This window comes from Saimiri boliviensis, chromosome 6 (genome assembly GCF_048565385.1).
Source record: "Saimiri boliviensis isolate mSaiBol1 chromosome 6, mSaiBol1.pri, whole genome shotgun sequence".
Lineage (NCBI taxonomy): Eukaryota > Metazoa > Chordata > Mammalia > Primates > Cebidae > Saimiri > Saimiri boliviensis.
In genome coordinates, this window is record NC_133454.1 from 64,331,968 (window position 1) to 64,356,806 (window position 24,839).

The following is a 24,839-nucleotide window of genomic DNA, read 5'->3' on the forward strand; positions in this document are numbered from 1 at the left end:
TAAAGACTTGCTCCTTGCTCCTGGTTACACGGGCACCCCCCAACATCAACGCCTCTTCTCACAGGCATACTCCAACATGATCCGTGGAGATACAATTGCCTTTCTCAGACCAATCAAGATGAAAAACAACATTCCTATAGGAAAAAAATTTCATTTTCAGTTACAAATCAACCCTTAAAGCTAGAAATTTCATTTTTGTTTTCAGTAATTTGTTTTTGCAATAAACTAATGTTTAACTAGTTTTAGACTCGTTTATTTATACTCACTTTGAAAAAAGTGAAGTAATTAATTATGTGAGTCTCAACAAAAGTTTGGAGTATAAAGCTATACACTTAGCACAGAATCAGTACTCAATAAATATTTGTTAAACAAACAAAGGGAAGACCATCATAGAATTTAAATGTCGAGAAGGAACAGAAAGATTATAAATGAAACCCTCTGATTTTAAGAAGAAACTGAAGTTCAAAAAAGGCAAATAACTTCTCTAGGTATTTGTGTGTGTGTGTGTGTGTGTGTGTGTGTGTGTGTGTGTGCGCGCGCGTGCGTGTGTGTGTATATATGTATGTATGAATGTTATACATATGTGAACATATATGATATATAAACACATATATGAAAGTTAGTAGCAACATCAAGACCAAAACATAACTGCTATTTTAAAGCCAAATTTGTCTTTTGATCATCTTTGAGACCCTTAAGTCTATTGTTCATTTCCACTGACATGAAGAACTGACCTCTTAATACAACAACTGTAGTCTTCTAGAAGAAGAGAACTGTAGTCTTCTATTTAGTTTTGTATTTAATCAAAAGCAACTATTATTCACAGCTGGTAAGAAATGAGATGGAGGAGGATCCCAATAGCACAAACAAGAGGAACTGTGGGGTAATGTGATAGTATTTTTCTGGTCTTAATCACCAAATTAAATTACTATAGATGCTTTCATAATAGAGAAAGGCATAGATAAAATTAAACTTGGAAATAAAAAACAGAATTCTTGAAATTTAAAAATTAACACCTATTGATCAAAAAGTATACCTCAGGCCTGGTCTAACTAAGTATGTTCTATTTTTATTCTCACATATTTAATCTTCAAATAACCATGTGAGGCAAACAACATTCCTATAATCCCCATTTTACAAATGAGAAAACTGAGAAACAAAGAGTTAAATAATTTGTCTTAGATAACACAAGATTAAAACACAGACACTCTTAATCACCATCTTATACTGCTTGAAATGGTATTATTATGTTTTAATAAAATATATTTTATAAAAAGTGAATAATTCATTTTTATTTAATATGTAGTTAGAGCTCAAAGTATTTATACAATGGTTATCAAAGTTCTAACAATATAGCATGAGCATTTTATTTATGTAGCATTTAGTATACTTGTATATAAGTAGACCACAAAAAGCCACAGGCTATATATTAAGGATACAATTTTAAGGCATTTTCAAAGACTCCTCTATAGTTTTAAGAGATAAAAGAAAATCTATCTATCCTATAAAAATTAGTTGCTAAGTCAGTCTAAGAGATGTCATTCAGGTCTCAAACCATTTAGCCATAAAGTAGTTCCTCCTTATCTGCAGGAAATATGTTCTAAGACCCCTCAGTGGATGCCTGAAATCACAGATAATACCAAACCCTACTTACAGGATGCTTTTTCCTATACATGCATACATATGATAAAGTTTAATTAATTTATAAATTAGGCACAGTAAGAGATTCATAACAATAACCAATAATGGAGTAAAACAATTAAGTCAAATAAGGGTTACTTGAACACAGGACCTCAACAGTCAACCTGATAAGTGAGAGGGACACTGAATGACTAATGGGCCAGGTGGCGTCTACAGTGTGGATGTGCTAGACAAAGAGATGAATCACGTTCTGGGTGGGACAAGGAGAGATTTTATCACACCACTCAGAACAGTATGCAGTTTAAAACTTGTGAATTATTTATTTCTGGAATTTTCCATTTAATGTTTTTGAACCTTGGTTAACCTCAGGTCACTGAAAACATGGAAATGCAAACCACAGATAAAAGGATTACTGAATATGAAAAAGAAATGAGATTGCTTTAGATTCTGTTGTTCTGTAATTAAAACTAAGTTTACACAACAGTTACAATGTCTTTTTATAGAAAAATATTAATGAAACTGACTTAACTCCAGAGAGGAAATATATGTGAATCATGATTAAAAACCCGTATTAAAAGCAACGTTGCTCCACAGGCCTTATAACCTAAAAGATACCACCATTTAAAGAAGAAGGAGATAAAAATCAACCACAACAGTAATTAGAAAAGGGAATTTAAATCGATTATCATTATCATCTGCATTTTCTGTTGTTGCTGACAAAATTTCTGATGACAAAGTCCATTATCAGTCAGTACTTATTATAAACAAAAGTATTACTAAAACATAAAGAAAACTTTCCTTTGAATTTTCCCACGCCTAATTTGTTGTTGCCTACCTGGAATCCATGCTTGCCTCTCCACCACGTGCTCAACACTTTTGGGGGCATGTCAATAACAGAAACAATGTCTCCCACCTAGGAGAATCAAAATTTTAAGCAAAATGGTTTTAGTTAAATTTTAAACCAATTGTCATATCTACAATTTCAATCTGAACTGTACAAAAAGGTAAAGTGCTATTTATGCTCTAGCCAATAATTTCTTTTTAAAAGTACCACTTCTTTTTAAAAATAATGTAATTATCTTTCGATTTAAGGAGAGGTCTACAAAAAGTTAAGCAGCACAAAGACTGTGATCCAGCTAACACATGTGCAGTAACTTCAGAAAGCTAGACTGATAGCATAAGATTTTTAAATGCTAATCACACCATTATCATCATTTCTGTTAAATTACTGCTACTACTGTCACTGACAGTGATCAGATTCATTTATAAAAGACAGTTTTAAATATTCATATTTAGAAACAATAGTAACTTCCCTTAATATTACATTTAGTGAGTGCTTACCATGTGCCAGGCACTGTACTGAGCTCTTGACATATCTTATTTAATCATATAGAAAAGGGCTTAAGATGGGTTATTCTTAGTAAATGTAAAATTTGATGACAACTACACTTCTTTCAAAAGATAGTAAAATATAATTATCTCCACTAAGGAGCTAATTTTCTTCACTGTAAAAGGAAAACTAGTGAGTTTATAGAAACTCATATAAAATCATAACTATAAAAATTACAGTAGTTTTTAAAAATATATTCAACAGAAGTTATAGTCTTCAATCAAAAGAAGTGCTGATATCTATAATAAAACATAGTCAAGAACTTCAGAATAACGTTACTAACATACACTATAATGCTTTAGGAATTTTTCTTTTGTATATTCACAATGAATCTTTCAAATAATATATAAGCCACTTTTGCAAAGCCATATTTGCTAACATCATCATTCTAAGACCTACATTTATATCTGTACAGAACCTAAAAGTCTGAAAACAGTTCAGATTCCAAGAAGTAAAAAGTTATACTGTTATTTCTTAAATTTAATAACTGTCAGCATTTTTTGTCTCATCAGCCAATACATATTTTTAAAGGAAAAAATTTAATTCCCCTCCTTTTATATCTGAGAGCAAAATATAGTTCATTTCACCTTTTATCTGTTCTTTAACTCAATCTTTCAAGAATGTGTAAACAACAACAAAAAAAAGGTATCATTGGGTATTGTTTTAGGTACAAAAACACAAAAACAAAAGACAGACCTTGCTTTCAAAAAGCTCACTGAGACAAACAGAACAATCATGATTAAACCTAGTAAGTGATATGTCAGCGATAAGCTATGAGTACAGTTCAGAATGGCATTCAATTCAGGTTTCTGGGGCTATGTGTTTGCATAGGAGTGAGGGAAGGGAGATCAAGAATAACTTCCAAGAAAAAAAAGGAGACAACCTCAGTTTTCAAGGATGAGTACTATCACTTAAACAAAACTAGAAGATACTACAGGCTGAAAGATAAAGGACTATGGAAAAACCTGGTGCTTTTAATTTTTTTTTTATTAAGGAAATGATTAAGAACAAAGATGAGGCCAGAAAGGTAGCAGGAACCAAATAACAAACAACTTCTTAGCTATTTACCTCTAAGGTCAATTCGTCCGGGGCCCGGGCAGTGTACCTCTTGATAACATGGGCAGCACCAACAGCAGGAGTGTTGATGGATGACTCCTCATGAACCAAAAGGTGATTTCCCTTATTATCAATCTATCACAAGGAAAATGTACTATGAGAAAGACAAGGACTTGAATGCTTCTTTGACTATCTATATACGAAATACATTTTAATTTAGAGATACAATAACCCAAGAGTCTTAAAAAAAAAAAAAAACCTACCATTTACTGGGTAGTCAAAATACGCTAGTCATTGTGCTGTGCCTATAACATATGTGGTTTAATTTAATCCTCATAACTCTAAAAAATACTTATCATTTAAAGGTGATGATGCTAAAGATGAAAGAAGCTATGTATTTTATGAGAGATTCAATACTTTTTCCAAGATCTCAACGCAGGTTGGCCCATAGTTCCACATTCTTTCCACTTTCCATCTTGCATTCCCAATCTCCAGCGGAAGGAGAAAACGATGTAACTCTACATATGCACATTTAGAATAAATATATAATCTATTTACTAAAAAAATGCTTCACTCAATACTTACTCTTAAGTAGAACCCTTTAAAAGGTTATTCCTGGTTCAAAAATAACTGAAAAACATTTTCAATTACTAACTCAACTAAAAAAAAATGTACACTTTGCTGAATATCATTGAAATTTACAAGAAATATTAAGATTAGTTTCCAAGATTATCAAATAAAGATTTGAGATGAAAAAATATTTCCTGTATCTCGTTATCTATCCTCCAAGATGATGAGAATATACTCCATTTCTTTGATTTCTAAAGTTCAATAGATATCAAAATTAGGTTAATATCAAATTTCTTAAGTAGATAATTTAAATATACATTTTTCACAAAAAGTGAGTTAGGAAATATACCTCCATCCAGGTAAGGGCGGGCCCACAGTTGATCTTGTTGCCAGCAATAGCTGAAAGGCGTGACAGGTAAGCCATAAGCATCTGAGTGACTGACTAAAAAGAAAAACAGTCAGTGTAACTCTGAGGAAAGACACTATGCTCTCTTACAGAGAAAATTGATGGTTTCTAGAAGAAAAAAATCTATAGATCTTTAGGCCTTTTGATAGTGACAGAAGATTCTTCACAGAAACTTACCAGTGGCACAGTGTGCACTTACATAGCAACTCAGCCTCTGTCTTCTGCAGAGCTTCAACTTCTAGCCCCTTATCATCACCAATCATACAATTCCATGGTTTCTAATTTTATGAATTTCTATTTTTGTACTAAAAAGGCAAAAAGATAACTATAGGAGATCTATATTTGGCTTTTCTGCCTAGACTTCCCTACTACTTGGAAAGGTTTGTCCCGAAGTCCCACTGTAATCTTCCATGTACGTGGCTGTGGCAGGGGCAGCCATGTTCATACATGATCTTACAGTTTTCCCCTACTGCTCGAAAACCCTTTCCCCAAGGCCAACTGTAATCTTCCATACCACAGCTGTGACAGAGGCAGCCATGTTCATATGTGATCCTACACCATGGTTCAGCTGATTGGTTCAGGAATGTGCCCTAATATTACTTGGACCCATCAAAAGTTAATCTAGGAATTAGGAACTGCGACACAGATTCTAGCTCGATCTGGCTTCTCTCTTAAAAGGGGATAAGAAACCTGAGACCTCTTGGTAGTGGTCATGTTTTAGGATAATCTGAGAGCAAAAAATCAAACAGAAAAATATAAAGCAGAAATGATAAATGCAGATAAAGGGACTTCCAGATTTTCTATGGTACAAAGAGATCCAGGTTTTAAGACACTTCTGAGATCCTGCTGCAGTGTCCGTATATGTTAGCGCTTAATGAACCCACTGAATCTCAGTGGGTTTATTTAGAGTAGGGGTTGGGGAGGTTTACACCAATTTTTAATTATTTCCTTGCATCCACTCTCTCCTTCCATAAATCCCATCAGCAGAAACTTCTCTGAACCTGTTCTCCATGACTCCCAACTGTTCTCTCACAACGTTTTAACCTTCTGTCCCTTCCAGGACTTGTATGCTTACAAATGACTTAGCTTGATCATCCAACTCTCTCTTCAGCTGGGTACATTCTGTATGGAGTACAGTTTACTATTATTAAAATTAATTTAAGTGATCATATATTCATTTATGACATCTCTGATTTCATTTTATTTAAATCCATTTCATGGATGTGACAGCTTCACTTTCTCTCAGAGGATAGTAATCATCCTTCAAAAAGCCTTCTGTTTGTTCCTCTAGGTTACTGTTTATTCAGTTTCTATGTGTAAAATTTCTAGTTTCCTTGTGTTTTGCAGTCCTGTTTCACTTACATGTTTAGGTTATATTTACTCTCCCCCATAAATCTTATCCCATCTACTTTTAAAGATCCCTCACAATTTTTGATTCCCTGATGGTACTTATGGTTTAATGATGCTATAAAGAATCTCTTCTGCTTAAACATGTCTGGAAATTTTTTATGTTTTTACTAGATATTTTTTGCAGGAGTCGCGGTATGTGCATACATAGAGCATATTGTCATAAACTACTCAAACAACATTGCTTTAATATTAATTTCTTTGATCATGAAAGGCAACGTTTTTCCATATTTTTATTTCCACATTTTATATGCTCTCTGAGAATGATTTGCTCATATATATTGGTTGTTTATATATTATGTTATGGGTTGTTTTCCATTATAAAATCATATAGTGAACCTACTCTAATTCTAAACATTATATTTAGCATTACTACCTTTTCAGTTATGAAACAGCCAAGTTGACCCAGTAATCATCCTATGTGTTCAATATAAACTTTTGTTTAGTATATAGACAAAAATTTCTGCAAACTCATATATAGTGATTACCCCTGTACTAAATGTACTAAAGTACTAAACACTTACCTCTGGACTGTCCTTTAGGGTGTCAGAACGGGGAAGCTCTGAGAGCTGAGAAAACCTTCGGTCATAAATACATAGATGAAGATGTTTATCAAGTACCCGAAAATCTTCATAACTTCTTTTAACAATCCAACTTTTTCCCTATTGGTAGAAAAAAGAAACTCCTATAATTCATCTCTATTGGAAAATACTTATGAATTAGGCCTTATTCTAAAATGTTATTTTATTCATGAGAATTTGTATTTTCAAATGAGAAGTTTCTATTAACTTGATAGCTAACAGCTAAAACTGCGAACCACTCTAATGAGTTATACTACATTAAAGGGCCAATAATTGAAAATAAGATAGAACTCTCTACCAACCCTCTTCCTACTGCTAGTCAAAATCTACTGCATCTCTTTCAGAACAGCAACTGCTAAATTTTTAAGATAACATGTGACCTTAAATCTACCAAAAAGAAAAAAACCATAAAACAACTTTGGGTAGGAGAATATTAACTAAAATTAAAGAAAAATAAAATCAGGTTTTGATTTGTTACTACCAACATTTTCTGTGACTGACATCGGAAACATACTCAGAACCAAACCTACTGAAGTCTTCCTCTATAAGCATTTGATACGCAGAGAGCATCTAGAACCCTCAGCTCTCCCTTCCTCTCAGGCCTTCTTCCCTTTTTTGCCCAATCTCACAAGCTCATTTTTAAAAAATCACACTCATAAAGAATATTTATTACATACTATCTTCTAATCTTCTCTCGAATCTATCACTTCCTTTTCAGTTCTATTGCCCAAGCTTCAGTAAAGAGCCTTTCTTACCTGAAATATTGCTAATGAGCCTTGCCTTTAAAGTCCTCCCCTGCACCCCCAACCACAAAATATGGAGTTTATCAGCTCACACAGCAACAAAAACAACAAGTCCTTCAAAAGCTCCTGTGGTGAGTAATGATGAGCACATCAGGACTGTATAGCATATGGCTTTGCAATTTAATCTAATTTTATGTAGAGCCTTTTTGCTCATAAAAATCTGGAGGGTCTGAAAGAAAAAGCCTTCAGAGTAACCAGTTCCTCTCTATCTGCCCCAGACAACTGGAACAGAAAAAGAGGGTATTACCTCATGAGAGGGTGCTGATTTATAATTACAGGTGAATCAAAAACTAACATGATAAACTTGTATAATCCCACTTTGGACTATAATCCTCCATTACATAGACAAAAAGTCATTACTAGCTCTCTCTTTCAGAGGGTTGTAAGAAAGAAATAGTAGATGTGGCTGAGACTTCTACCCTTGACCTTGGAGGAAAGGCAGAGAAGCAATGTGACTGAGACTTGAAGAACAGTCTTCAAGTCTAAGCGATGCTAATTCACTAAGTCTGGAATGGGATCCAGTTAGTTCTGAGGATCAACCTGAATTGAGAGACACTGGTCTACAGGATTAAACCCAAACTATCTCCGCAATCACAGCTTTCATCATCTGGGCCCTGTCTGAATTTCCAGACTGATCTTACTGGCTACTCCTCCATTCCCTTTCTTGGCTTCCAGTTATGTTGAATGATTTGCATGAGTTGAATGTTCCTTTCCTTGCCTTCATGATTTTTTAAGTGCTTTCTGTTCCTCCTTTCATGTAAGCTCTTTCTTTTATGCTTTGCTCAAGCAAACTCCTTTATTTTCTCAGTTCTACCACTACCTTCTGCCCAAAGCTTTCCTGGGAATTGCCAAGTTATGATGTACAAGTATCATCAACTTTATTTCAAATTCGCCAAACTGGTCTTCAAAGTGGTAACACCAATTTACTCACCCAACAGTGGTATATGAGTTCCCACTGCTCCCAAATCCTTGCCAATTTTTGGCATCATCAGAATTTACATTACTGCTAACCAGATAGAGATGAAATGGTATCTTCTTTTAATTTGCATTCCCTTGATTATGAGTGAAGCTTAGTATCTTTTCATGTATTATTAAGATTTCTTTTTGTATGAATTGCCTATTACTACCAAAATCCTGTTCATTTTCTCTATTACAATGACTTTTATGTATTGACTTCTACAAGATTTTTGTTTGTTAATATGTTGGAAAAATCATCTTTATAATTGACAAGTATTGTTAAACATTTGATCCAAGTCTGAGACTGTCCCCTCAATTCACAGAATCTCATCAAAAAGAAGGAACATAAAATTTTACTTCCTTCATTATGAAAATAATCACAGATTAGGTAGTTTGCTGAAATTTTCACATAGGTATGTTAAAGAGCAAGTATGAAAATAAGTATCTAATAAAATAATTTAAATTTTCACCCGAACAAGAAGGTCTTACAGCCATCACTCATAGTATTTTAAATTTATCCACTATATCTTCTGATCTGGGTATGGCCTACAGTGTTTTTAAAAACTGTATTTGAAAACTTTTAGAAATAGCACAGCCAGCTCAAATTTGCCAATGTCATTACCACACTTTAACTAACATTAACTGTATAGCTGTTGAATATATTTAGATATACCAACTCCTGAAATAAATACACAGCTAAAAGCTTGGCTCTAGGACCACAATATCCCAATTGTGAAACCTGGTTATTTAAGAATTAAATCAAATACATCAATGTAAAGTGCTTAGTAGTAGGCAGATAAAAATAGCTTAATACATGCTAGCTGGAATAACATTTTCCCCTTGTCTTACATAATAGATTTCTTGAGCTCCATGAGTGTGAAACAGAGGCAAGAGAGAAGAAAAAAAAAAAAAGAAAGAAAGAATGAGAATAGCAACCAGTAATTGGGATTGCAGGATCTGAATTTATACTACTGTAGGCTACATGCTAGTCACTTGGCCTTAGGTAACTATTCCACAGTTTCCTCATCTGTAAAATGGGGAAACTAATAGTACCTGTGGTTGTCAGAAGAATAAGTGAAATAATCCATGTAAGGTGTTTAACAAGACTCCCTGGAAACAATTCCTTAATTATTAGCTATCTCTATTGGTATTTTTCTCACTATTAAAGCTGTCTGGAATAAAAATAACTTTTGCATGCTATATTGTTCATATATCTATCACGCATGGAGTGTAGCAGGCAAATATTAGTTTGGTTAATTGTTAACATGCCCAGACACTAGAACAATGCCTCCACTAATAAAGACTGATTGTGAAAAAGGTGTTTACACTTCCAAACTAATAGATTTGGGATGACAATACAGTAATTGATAACAAGATTATAAATACATTTGTATTGAAGTTTATGTTGCAATGTCTTATACTTTCTTAGCATTAATTTCTAAAAATGTGTCATTAGCAAAAGCTAGGTAAGAGTAAATGGAATATTTTTGTACTATTTTTATAGCTTTTACATGAGTCTAAAATCATTATAAAATGAAAAGTTAAAATAAACACATACGAAATTCCTAAAAATGGACATGTTGTACCAATTTTTACTGCTTGGACCTATTTCAATGCATCCTCACCAATACTAAAATAATGACTTAAAAATTTTTCCAGTGGATGAAAAATAGTATCTTCCCTTAGTTTGCCTTTTATTGACTTAATGAAGCTAGATACAACTTCATATGTCTTGGTCACTTTTATTTCTTCTTTTATAAAAAATATATTCACATTTTTGCCAATCTTTCTACCAAGTATATTGTGTCTTACTATAACATATAACTTATGAAACTACAATTGTATGTTTAATCAAATTATCTGATGAAGCTATTAGCCTTTTGAGAGCTATAACCTACTTAACCCTTTGAGAGCTGTTAACACTCAGTGAGTTACAGTCAAGAAAATTCCTTGGATGTACACTGATGTTATTTATCAAATGGTTTATTATACTACAATATTGAACTTTTTGCCTAAAAGAAGTCAAAAAGAAATCATTATTAAATGGGAGTATATCAAACAAAAAAGCTTCTGCACAGCAAATAAAATGATTATCAAAGCAAAGAAAAACCCCACAGATTGGGAAAAAATATATCTTATAAAGAGTTAATATCCAAAATATATTTTCAAAATTCAAAGAACCCTACAGAAAATAAATAAATAAATAACCCAATGGGCAAAAGCACTGAACTGACATTTCTCTAAAGATAATATACAACAGATATTATGGAAAAAAATGCTCAATATCACTAGTCATTAAGGAAGTGCAAATTAACACCACAATGAGATATCATCACACATCTGTCAGAATGGCTATTATCAAAAAGACAAAAGATGGTAAGGGTGGTAAAGCTGTAGAGAAAAGGGAACAAAGAAACCCGCATATGCTTTCGTTGGAAATACAAATTGGTATCACCATTTTGGAAAAGTATATGGAGGGTCCTCAAAAAACTAAAAATAGAATTACCATATAACTCAGTAATCCCACATCTGGATATATAGCCTAAGGATTTGAAATCAGTATGTCAAAAAGGTATCTGCACTCATTGGTTCACTGCAGCCTTATTTACAATAGCCAGGTTATACAACCAATTTAAGTGTCCATCAATGGATGAGTAGATAAAAACAAATATGGTATACATACACAACAGAATAGTATTTAGCCTTAAAGAAAAGTCTGTCATTTGCAACAACATCGATAAATCTGGAGGATATTATGGGCACTAAAATTAGCCTGGCAAAAAAAGACAAAATACCACATGTTCTCACATGTGGAATCTAAATCAACTGAACTCTTAGAAGCATAGTTGAATGGTGGTTACCAGAGACTAAAGGATGGAGAAAGTGAAAAGATGTTGGTCAAAGGGTACAAAGTTGTAGTTAGGATGAATAAGCAATAAGTCTTTAAGGTGGAGAAAACAAATACCTTCAGAATGCGAGTCACTAAAAAAAGAAATTTGTTGGTCTTTTTTGCTTGAGGCATTCTTCCCATAGAGGTATTTAAGATATATTTTTAAAAGAGGTATTAAAATATATTCTTATGCACTTTGTATTTGTTCTGCCAGCTCAACTTCTAGTTCATTTGGTTTTGTTACCAAGTACCCCATGGAAATGAGAGACCATTACAAAAATACATTTGTGATACAGTTGCATTTCAGAAGTGATCAATGTCTAGTTACAAAGTAATCATTGGACTTCTGGTTACCAGTCTATGTAAGGAGCTCAGAAGTCACCACTCCATCCTAACAAGTAAAAAGCTGAACAAAGTGACAATCAACAAATTCTCCTTAAATTTGTCACAGAAGTGGGGTCACAGAACAAATCATTACCCCCCTCCCAAATTAGAGGCAGACAGGTAAAAATATAGAATTGTAACTTACTTGGAGCAGAAATCCGTAAGCAGAAACCTCTGTGGGAACCACTACTAGGGTAGGAAAACTTAATCTACAATTGATAAATTGCTAGAGGCTCAGGGATAACAAGTCTGAGCATTAAAAACTCTAGGAGAACCCAGAGCTCTGGGTTCAACATACTTCTGTTAGCTCAACTAGGTCCTCACAACAACTATCTGAAAAAAAATCTCCTCATGCTCTTAAGACGGAGAGGAGAAAACTTTTGAAACACATCCAAGCACGGTGTTTTTAACAAGGTCTGCCCTGAGGATAAACTCTTGCCACAGCCTCAGCTTCTAGAGTAAGAAAACCCAGCTCCAGCTTCTTTGAGCCTTCCACTGAGGAGAAGGGGAATACCAAACTCCAGCCCACTCCAGTCATCCTGTCCCACCTAAACGTGCAAGACGGATGGTTGTGGACTGAGATTCATGTGTGAAGTTCATAGTTCAGAGGCACAGGCTCATAAAAAGACTGAGACCTAATCACAGGATTATTGAATGCTCCCCCAACACATACTTTGCCAACACATTACTAAAGGCCTATTTACTGTACTTCCTTTCAACCAGTACCTTATGTCTGCCTTCAACAAAAAATTACAGCATACCCCAAAAAACAAAACACAACACAACACACACACACACACACACACACACACACACACACACACACACACACACAATTTGAAAAACTGAACAATTATCAGAATAAGTCAAAGATGGCAGGAATCTTGGACTTACCAGACCAATAATTTAAAAGAACCATGACTAATCTCCTAAGAACTTTAAAGGAAAAAGTAGACAATATGCAAGAACAGATGTAAGCAGAGGATTGAAAATTCTGACAAAGAATAAAAAAGAAACACTAGAGATCAAAAATGGAAATGAAGAATACCTTTGATGGACTCATGAGTTGACTGGACACAGCTGAGGAAAGAATCGGAGCTTGAGGATACCACAATAGAAACACCCAAAACAGAAATGCAAAGAGAGAAAAGACTGAAGAAAAAGGAACAGAACATCTAGAAACTGTGAGAAAATTCTAAAATGTATGATGCGTACATACTGAGAATACCAGGAGAAGAAACAGAGAAAGGAGCAAAATCAGTATTTGAAGCAACAATGACCAAGACGCCAAACCACCAGTCTTGGAAGCTCAGAGAACATAAAGCAGGATAAACTGTATCCCCCAACACACACAAAAAAAACTTCAGAAAATCCAAGATAAATAAAATATCTTGAAAGAAGTTGGGGTTTGTAGGGGAAACATCTTGCCTACAGAGGGTGAAAGATTGGAATTATATTCAGCATATTCTCATAAACCACAGAAGCAAGAAGAGAGTAGAGTAAATGTTTTAAGTGTTAACAAAATAACCACTATCCAGCAACCTAGAATTCTGTACTATGCAAAATTATCCTTCAAAAATGAAAATAGAGCTTGCCAAACAAAAATTTTTGGCCAGCAGAACTGCTCTGTAAGAAATATAAAAGAAGTTCTTTAAAGAACTTTCTGATATAGATCAGAAACCTGTATTTATGTAAATAATGGAAAAGTAATGCCGAAGAATAAGGGATGGTAAAATACAACTTTGTTTCCTTATTCTTAATTGATATAACAGGTAACAGTTTGCTCGAATGTACTTGACTATGTATGTTTTTACATATGTGTATGGGGGTATGTGTGTACATATATGCTTATGTATGATTTCTATATGTAAAATGAATGACACTAATAATACAAAGGATGATAGAGACAAATTACAAATAATTTTTATTACAAGGCACCTGTACAATCCATGAAGCAGTATAATTATTTGAAAGTGAACTAGGATTAGTTATAACATATATCAGAAACTCTAGTGGAACCACTAACAAAAACTTTTTAAAAATATAATTGATATGCTGAGAAATGAGAGAAAATGGAACCATATAAAATGCTCAATTAAAAACACTAAAAGAGAATAGATCATAAGTATTCTCACCACACATGCACAGAAAGTTAACTGTGAGGTGATGGATATGTAAATTAGCTGCAGTAATCATTGCACAATGCATACACATATCAAAACATCATATTCTACACTTTAAATACATGCAATTTTTATTTGACAGGTATATATACCACAATAAAGTTGAAAAAATACAAAAAGGAGACAAAGTATGGAAGACAAAAACAAGGACAAAGAACAAGGGCAATAAATAGAAACAATGACAAACATAGTAATCCAACTATATCCATAATCACTTTAAACATCAATGGTCTAACATACCAATTAAAAGACAAATTGTCAGAGTGGATCAAAAACAGGACCCAACTGTCTAAAAGAAATCAACTTTAAATATAAGATAAATAAAATTATAATAATATACTATACTAAATTTTTAATTAAAAAAGCAAAAATAGCCATATTTACTTTAGTCAGAGCAGACCTCAGAGCAAAGAAAGTTATGAGGAATAAATAGGGGCACTGAATAATGACAAATGGATTAATACTCTAAGAAGACATAAAACAATCTTCAATATTTATGTGCTTAAAAACAGACTATGAAAGTACTGTGAGGCAAATACTGATTAAATTGCAAGGAGAAATAATTATAGTTGTAATTATTTAACAACCTCTATAAAAATTATTTAATACCCCGCATCAGAAATGAATAGATCCAGTAGGCAGAAAATCAGTAAGAAAATAGTTGACTTAACAGTACCATCAAACAACTAGATATACTTGATATTGATGGAATACCTTAATGTCAACAGATTACACATGCTTCTGAGGCTCCTGCGAAACATTCACCGTATCTTGGGGACCACATTCTGGGGCATAAAACATACCGTAACAAGTTTTTAAAAAACAGAAATCATAGTATGTCTGCTCTCAGAGTGTCAGAGGAGTCTGAACCAGAATGACTTAATCTTGAATAGGTGCTAGGTAAAATGAGGCTGAGACCTACTGGGCTGCATTCCAAGGAGGTTAGGCATTCTGAGTCACAGGATGAGAGAGGAGTTTGGTACAAGATACAGGTCACAAAGACCTTGTTGATAAAACAGCATGCAGTAAAGAAGCTGGCCAAAACCCACCAAAACCAAGATGGTGATGAGAGTGACCTATGGTCATCCTCACTGCTCATTATACACTAGTTATAATGCACCCAAAGACACTCCCACTAGCACCACAACAGTTTACAAATGTGATAGCAACATCAAGTTACCCTATATGATCTAAAAAGGAGACAAACCTTCACTTCTGAGAACTACTCACCCCTTTCACAGAAAAGTCATAAATAATCCAACCCTTATTTAGCACATAATTAAGAAAGAACATAAAAACAGCCAATGAGGTCAGGAGTGGTTCACACCTGAAATCCCAGCACTGTGGGAGACTAAGGCAGGCAGATCACGAGGTCAGAAGATAGAGACCATCCTGGCCAACATGGTGAAACCCGGTCTCTACTAAAAATACAAAAATTAGCTGGGTGTGGTGGCGCATTCCTGTAATCCCAGCTACTTGGGAGGCTGAGGCAGGAGAATTACTTGAACCCAGGAGGCAGAGGTTGCAGTGAGCCAAGATCACAGCACTGCACTCTAGTGTGGCTACAGAGCGAGAGACTGTCTCAAAGAAAAAAAAAAAAAAAGAGTGGCCCATGCTGTTAGTTCTGCCTATAGAGTAGCCATTCTTTATTCCTTTATTTTCCTAATAAACTTGCTTCCACTTTACAAACTCTGCCCAAACTGCTTCTTGTGCAACATCCAAGATCTGGATCAGGACTTCTTTTCAGAAACAAGACCACAAAAAAATTAAACTATTAATAATAGAAAAAATAGTTGGAAAATACCAAAAAACTTGGAGATCAAATGATGCAGTTCTAAATAAAACACAGGTAAAAGAAGAAATCTGAAGATAAATTACTAAATATTTAGAACCAAATGAAAACAAAAATACAACTTACACAAATTTGTGGGAGGCAGTGAAAGCAGTGCTTAGAGAAAAATCTGCATTAGTGAACACAGACATCAGAAAAGCAGAAAGGAGAAAAATGGTGGCTAGGAGGCAGGACTAACTTGCAGCTACCACTCTGATGGACAGAACAGCACGTGGAGACTCACATCATAAACTTTTGCTCCCAGAACCCTCATGGAAACATACCAGGAAAACCAAAAGAATTCACAGACTCTTGGAAAAAAATAGTTTGCTGATGCAAACTCCGCGAGACAGGCGAAAAATTGTGAGTGCCCAAAGTGTGAAAGGGGGAAGTCTGCCTCTGAACACACATCCTCACTGGGGAACTTGAAAATCCAGATCATAGAAGAAAGATTTAACCTTACCTAGAGCAGAAATGAATTTAGAGAGCTGAGTGAAATATAAAAGTAGAAGCAGCAGCTGGAAGAAGCCCGTAGACACTTTCCTGGGCTCTTCCTGGTCCCTAGAGAGGCCCAGGGAAGCCATTTCTGACTTCATCTCACAGGGATTCATTGGGAGGGCTGCCAGTGGAACTGGGGACAGACCACAGGAAAAAGCAAAGTTCCAGCTCAACTTTGTAGTAACTTTGACTGAGTACAAATTTTCCTGGAAAGAATCCAGGTTGGGTGAAGGAGGTAAACAAGAGGTATAGATAAGAGTACAGAAGGCAAAGTAGATGGGGAAGGGTCAAGCCTGAAAGCCCTGTATGTTTTCTCAGTAGGGAGTCTTGTAGCCTTGGGCAAGATTTCAGCCCTGCTCACCAGCTGCCTGGATATAAACTTGGTGCTGTTGATGGGCAAGGATTGGAGTGAGATTGGCCTTCCTGGCTGCAAGGGAGCTGGATGAAACCTGTCACTGCCAGCTTTCCCCAACTTCCCTAGCGACTTGTATAATGCAGCAGAAGCAGTCATAATCCCCCTTGGACCATAACTCCATTGGCCTGAGAATTATACCCCAATCCGGAACCCCCTGCCCCCCCTAGCAGCTGCAACAAGCTTTACCCATGGGAGAGTTTGTGCTCAGACACACCTAACCCTACTCCCACCTGATGGTCTTTCTCTACCTGCCCTGGTAACTGAAGACAAAAGACATAATCTCTTGGGAACTCAATGACCTCAACCATCACCTGAGAAACCAAAATACTCATCCAGGAGACCTTAGGGCAAGCTTATAACCCCTCTATACTACTACAGCTGATACTCTTGAAAACACCACTGCCTGGCTGGAGGCAAACCAACTCAAGACTTCACAGCAACTCATTAAAAGCTGCTCCAAGAAAGGAGAAAACAAAGCTAATTCCACCACCTATAACATTCTGACTAACCATAGGACCTGAGTTTGTCCATGTGACAACATCACTGCTAGCATAACAAGCATTCAAGAAACCTAGCATGCTAAACAAAACTACAACCAAGAACCCTCACAGAGCCCACTTTGCTCCTCTGCTACCTCCACCAGTGCAGGTGCTGGTATCCACGGCTGAAAGACCTGAAGATGGATCACATCACAGGACTCTTTGCACACATTCCCCAGCACCAGCCCGAAGCCTGGTAGCTCCACTGGGTGGCTAGACCCAGGAGAGCAATAACGATCGCTGTAGTCCAGCTCTCAGGAAGCCCCATCCCTAGGGGAAGCAGGAGGGCATCAGATCAAGAGAGCACTCCATGGGACAAAAGAATCTGAACAGCAGAACTTGAAGCCAAGATCTTTCCTCCAACATAATCCACCCAAATGAGAAGGAACCAGAAAAACAACTCTGGTAAGATGACAAAACAAGGGTCTTTAACATCCCCAAAAGATCACATCAGCTCACCAGCAATGGACCCAAACAAAACCACACTCTCTGAATTGCCGGAAAAGGAATTCAGAAGGTTAACTATTTGTGTATTTATTATTATTATTATTATTATTATTTTGAAATGGAGTCTTGCTCCAGGCTGGAGTACAGTGGCATGTTCCCAGCTCACTGCAACCTTCACCTCCCGGGTCCAAGCAATTCTCCTGCCTCAGTCTCCGGAGTAGCTGGAACTACAAGCACATGCCACTACACCTGGCTAATTTTTGTATTTTTAAGTAGAGACAGAGTTTTACCATGTTGGCCAGGCTGGTCACAAACTCCTAACCTCAGGTGATTCACCTACCTCAGCCTCCCTGAGTGCTGAGTTTAAAGGCATGAGCCACTGTGCCTGGTCAAAAAGTTGATTATAAAGCTACTTAAGGAGGCACCAGAGAGGTAAAAACCAACTTAAAGAAATTGTAAAATGATACAAGAGATGTACAAAAAATCTCCAGAGAAATAGCATCAATAAAAAACAATCCCAACATCTGGAAGTAAAAGACACACTTAGAAAAATGCAAAATACATTGGAAAGTTTCAACAACAGATTCAAACAAGTAAAAGAAGGAACTTCAGAACTCAAAGACAAGACTTTCAAATTAACCCAATCCAACAAAGACAAAGAAAAAAATTTAAAAATGAACAAAGCTTTCAAGAAGTTTGGGATTATGTTAAATGACCAAACTTAACAATAATTAATGTTCCCAAGAAATAAGAAAAACCTAAAAGTTTGGAAAATATATTTGAGCGAATAGTCAACGAAAACTTCCCTGGGCTTGCTCAAGATCCAGACATCCAAATACAGGAAGCTCTCAAAGAACATCCAGGAAATTCATGGCAAAATAATCATCACCTAGGCACAGAGTCATCAGCGTTTCTAAAGTTAAGACAAAGAAAACAATTGTTAAGAGTATGAGGCAAAAGCATCAGGTAACCTATAAAGGAAAACCTGTAAGATTAACAGCAGATTCCTAAGCAGAAACTATATGCTAGAAAGGATTAGAATCCTCTCTTAAGCCTCCTGAAACAAAACAATTATCAGCTAAGAATTTTGTATCCAGCAAAACTAAGATTCATTAATGAAAGGAAAAAAAGTCTTTTTCAGACAAACAAATGCTGAGAGAATTCACCACTACCAAGCTAGCACTATAAGAAATGCTTAACAGAGTTCCAAATCTTGAAAGAAAACTTCAAAATACACAAAAACAGAACCCCCTTAAAGCATAAAAGTCACAGGGCCTATAAACAAGTAACACAATGAAAACCCAACAAATAAGGTATTCAGGCAACTGCTAGCATGATCAATAGAATAGTATATCACATCTCAATACTAATGTTGAATGCCTAAATGCTCCACCTAAAAGATACAGAATAACAGAATTCACCAACCAAGTATCTGCTATCTTAAAGAGACCCACCTAACATATAAGAAAAGAGAGAATAATCAAATAGATGCAATAAAAAACGATAAAGGGGATATCACCACAGATTCACAGAAATAGAAACCATCATCAGAGATTATTACAAACATCTCTACGCACATAAACTAGTAAACCTGAAAGAAATGGATAAATTCCTGGACACTTGCATCCTCCCAAGCCTAAACCAGGAAGAAGCCAAAACTCTGAATAGGCCAATAACAAGGTCTGAAGTTGAGGCAGCAATTAAGAGCCTACCACCCAAAAAAAGCTCAGGTCCAGACGGGTTCACAGCCAAATTCTACCAGAAATACAAAGAGGAGCTGGTACCATTTCTTCTGAAAGTATTCCAAACAATCCAAAAAGATGGAATCCTTCCCAAATCATTTTATGAGTTCAACATCATCCTGATACCAAAACCCGGCAGAGACTCAACAAGAAAAGAAAACTTCAGGCCAATATCCATGATGAAATTCGATACAAAAATCTTCAATAAAATACTGGCAAACCGATTGCAACAGTACATCAAAAAGCTTATCCACCATGATCAAGTAGGCTTCATTCCGGGGATGTAAGGCTGGTTCAACATATATGCAAGCCTATAAACGTAATTCACCACATAAACAGAACCAAAGACAAAAACCACATGATTATCTCAATTGATGCAGAGAAGGCCTTTGACAAAATTCAACAGCCCTTTATGCTAAAAACCCTCAATAAACTAGACATTGACGGAACGTATATCAAAATAATAAAAGCTATTTACGACAAACCAATAGCCAATATCATATTGAATGGGCAAAAACTAGAAGCATTCCCTTTGAAATCTGCCACTAGACAAGGATGCCCTCTTTCAACACTCCTATTCAATATAGTACTGGAAGTTCTAGCCAGAGCAATCAGGCAAGAAAAAGAAACAAAGGGTATTCAAATAGGAAAGGAGGAAGTCAAACTGTCTCTATTTGCAGACAACATGATTGTATATCTAGAAGACCCCATCATCTCAGCCCAAAATCTCCTGAAACTGATAAGCAACTTCAGCAAAGTCTCGGGATACAAAAATCAATGTGCAAAAATCATAAGCATTCCTATACACCAATAACAGATTTAAAGAGAGCCACATCAAGAATGAACTGACATTCACAATTGCTACAAGAGAATAAAATACCTGTGAATATAACTAACAAAGGATGTAAAGGACCTCTTCAAGGAGAACTACAAAACACTACTTAACAAAATAAGAGAGGACACAAACACATGGAGAAACATTCCATGCTCATGGTTAGGAAGAATCAATATCGTGAAAACGGCCATACTGCCCAAAGTAATTTACAGATTCAATGCTATCCCTATCAAGCTACCAATGACCTTCTTCACAGAACTGGAAAAAAACCACCTTAAACTTTATATGGAACCAAAAGAGAGCCCACATAGCCAAGTCAATTCTAAGCAAAAAAAAAAAAAAAGCAGGAGGCATCATACTACCAGACTTCAAACTATACTACAAGGCTACAGTAATCAAAAACAGCATGGTACTAGTATCAAAACAGAGATATAGACCAATGGAACAGAACAGAGGCCTTGGAGGCAACACCACACATCTACAACCATCCAATCTTTGACAAACCTGACAAAAACAAGCAGTGGGGAAAGGAGTCCCTGTTTAATAAATGGTGTTGGGAAAACTGGCTAGCTATGTGCAGAAAGCAGAAACTGGACCCTTTCTTGACACCTTATGCTAAAATTATCTCCAGATGGATTAAAGACTTAAACATAAGACTTAACACCATAAAAACCGCAGAAGAAAATCTAGGCAAATGCATTCAAGACATAGGCGTGGGCAAGGACTTCATGACCAAAACACCAAAAGCATTGGCAACAAAAGCCAAAATAGACAGATGGGACCTAATCAACTCCACAGCTTTTGCAAAAGCAACACTCAGAGTGAATTAGCAACCAACAGAATGGGAAAAAAATTTTTGCTATCTACCCATCTGACAAAGGGCTGATATCCAGAATCTACAAAGAACTAAAACAGATTTAAAGAAAAAAACAAAGAAGCCCATTCAAAAGTGGGCAAAGGACATGAACAGACACTTTACAAAAGAAGACATACATGAGGCCAACAAACATGAGAAAATGCTCATCATCACTGGTCATTACAGAAATGCAAATCAAAACTACATTGAGATACCACCTCATGCCAGTTAGAATGGCGATCATTAAAAAATCTGGAGACAACAGATGCTGGAAAGGATGTAGAGAAATAGGAACACTTTTACACTGTTGGTGGGAGTGTAAATTAGTTCAACCATTGTGGAAGACAGTGTGGTGATTCCTCAAGGACCTAGACGTAGAAATTCCATTTCACCCAGCAATCCCATTACTGGGTATATATCCAAAGGATTATAAATCGTTCTACTATAAGGACACATGCACACAAATGTTCACTGCAACACTGTTTACAAAAGCAAAGACCAGGAACCAACCCAAATACCCATTGATGATAGACTAGACAGGGAAAATGTGGCATATATACCATGGAATACTATGCAGCCATCAAAAAGGATGAGTTCGTGTCCTTTGTAGGGACATGGATGAGCCTGGAAACCATCATTCTCAGCAAACTGACACAAGAACAGAAAATCAAACACCGCATGTTCTCACTCATAGGTGGGTATTGAACAATGAGAACACATGGACACAGGGAGGGAAGCATCACATACTGGGGTCTATAAGGGGGAAATAGGGGAGGGACAGCAGGAGGTGGGGAATTGGGGAGAGATAGCATGGGGAGAAATGCCAGATATAGGTGATGGGGAGGAAGGCAGCACATCACACTGCATGTGTGCACCTATGCAACACTCTTCCATGTTCTTCACATGTACCCCAAAACCTAAAATGCAATAAAAAAACAAAAATAAAAAAAATCTAGGAACAGATGGATTCATAGCTGAATTCTATCAGACATTCAAAGAACTAGTACTAATCCTAATTCACACTATTCCAAAAGATAGACAAAAAGGGAATCCTCCCTAAGTCATTCTATGAAGCCAGTATCACCCTAATACCAAAACTAGAAAATGATTTACCCAAAAAAAGAAAGAAAGAAAGAAAGAAAACTACAGACCAATATCCCTGAAGAACAGAGATGCAAAAATCCTCAACAAAATACTAGCTAACCAAATCCAAGAGAGTATCAGAAAGATAATATACCATGATCAAGTGGGTTTCATACCAGGGATGCAGGGATGGTTTAACATGCCCAAGTCAATAAATGTGATGCACAACATAAACAGAATGACAAACAAAAATCACATGATCATCTCAATAGACACAGAAAAAACATTTGACAAAATCCAGCATGGTTTTATGATTTAAATCCTCGGCAAACTCAGTATGGAAGGGACATACATTAAGATAATAAAACCCATTTATGGCAAACCTGCAGCCAACATTATACTTAATAGGTAAAAGTTTAAAGTATTCCCCTGAGAACTGGAACAAAACAAGGATGCCTTCTCTCACCATTTCTATTCAACATAGAACTGGAAGTTCTAGCTAGAGCAATCAAAAAGAAAATGAAATAAAGGGCATTCAAATTGGTAAAAAAAAATTTAAAAAAAAGTCAAAACTGTCGCTGTTCACCAACAATATGACTGTATACCTACAAAACCCTAAAAACTCATCCAAAAAGCTCTTAGAGGTGATACATGAATTCAGTAAAGTTTCAGGATACAAAGTCAACATACACAAATCAGTAGCACTGCTATACACCAACAATAACTAAGCTGAGAATCAAATCAAGAACTCAACGCCTTTTATAATAGCTGTAAAAAATAAAAATAAAATACTCAAGAATATACCAAACCAAGGAGGTGAAAATTTCTACAAGAAAAACTACAAAACATTGCTGAAATAAATCACTGATGACATAAACAAATGGAAACACATCCCATGCTCATGGATGGGTAGAACCAATATTGTGAAAATGACCACACTACCAAAAGCAATCTACAGATTGAATGCAATTCCCATCAAAATACCATGATCATTTTTTACAGAACTAGAAAAAAAAATCCTGAAATTCATATGCAGCCAAAAAAGAGCCCACATAGCCAAAGTAAGACTAAGCAAAAAGAAAAATCTGGAGACACCACATTACCCAAATTCAAACTATACTGTAAGACCACAGTCACCAAAACATCATGGTACTGGTATAAAAATAGGCACAAAGACCAATGAAACAGAACAGAGAACCCAGAAATAAAACCAAATACAGCCAACTGATCTCTGACAAAGCAAAGAAAAACACAAAGTGGTGAAAGGATACCCTATTCAACACATGGTGCTGGGTTAATTGGCAAGTCACATGTAGAAGAATGAAACTGGATGAAACTGGATCCTTATCTCTCACCTTATGTAAAATTCAATTCAAGATGAATCAAAGACTGAAATCTAAGACCTGAAACCACAAAAATTCTGGAAGATAACATTGGAAAAACTCTTCTAGACATTGCCTTAGGCAAAGACTTCACAACTGAGAACCCAAAAGCAAATGAAACAACAAAGATAAGTAGGTGAGACTTCATTAAACAAAAAATCTGCATAGTATACAAAAAAATCCAACACCTATTCATAAAAAACTCTCGGCAAACCAGAAATAAAGGGAACTTCCATAACTTGAGAAACAGTTGTCTATGAAAACCCTACAGCTAACATCATACTTAATGGTAATAAATATGAAGCTCTTTTACTCGGATCAAAAACAAGGCAATGATGTTCCATTATTTTGATTTTATGAAAATAAATCAACGTTTTTCAAAATAGTATTAGAATTCCTAGCTAATGCAGTAATAAGAGGAAAGACAAGGTATACAGATTGGAAAGGAAGAAATGAAACTTTGTTTGCAGATGACGGGATTGTCTATACAGAAAATCTAAAAGAACTGACAAAACAAACTCCCGGAACTAATAAATGATTTATAGTAAGGCTGCAGAATATAAGGTTAACATACAAAAGCTAATCAGTTCCCTATATAACAGCAATGAGCAAGAGAAATTTTGTTTGGGTTTATTATTTTTTTTTTAGAGACGAAGTCTTACTCTGTCATCCAGGCTGGAGTACAGTGGTACAATCATGCCTCATTACAGCCTCAATGTCCTGGGTTCAAGCAATCCTCTTGCCTCAGCCTCCTAAGTAGCTGGGACTACAGGCACATACCACCATACATAGCTAATTTTTAATTTTTTTTTATAAAGATGAGATCTATGTTGCCCTGGTCGCAATCTCCCAGCCTCAGTCTCCAAGCAATCCTGCCACCTCAGCCTCCCAAAGTCCTGGGAGGATTATAGGTATAAGCCAACAAACAAGAAGAATTTGAAAT

General features: G+C 35.7%; 1 protein-coding gene across 10 annotated transcripts in view; it reads right to left on the bottom strand.

Annotated features, from left to right (window-relative positions):
• The window catches only part of ARHGAP32 (Rho GTPase activating protein 32), a 298,214-nt gene that overhangs the window by 96,510 nt on the left and 176,865 nt on the right, over nt 1-24,839 (bottom strand). For all 10 annotated transcript variants that reach the window (XM_074400857.1, XM_074400858.1, XM_039470493.2 and 7 more), the window contains 4 exons: nt 6,995-7,132; nt 5,007-5,099; nt 4,100-4,222; nt 2,477-2,554 (listed from right to left, as the gene is read on the bottom strand). In XM_074400857.1, the coding sequence (XP_074256958.1) occupies nt 2,477-2,554; nt 4,100-4,222; nt 5,007-5,099; nt 6,995-7,132 (432 nt within the window). The remainder of the gene's footprint in view (nt 1-2,476; nt 2,555-4,099; nt 4,223-5,006; nt 5,100-6,994; nt 7,133-24,839) is intronic.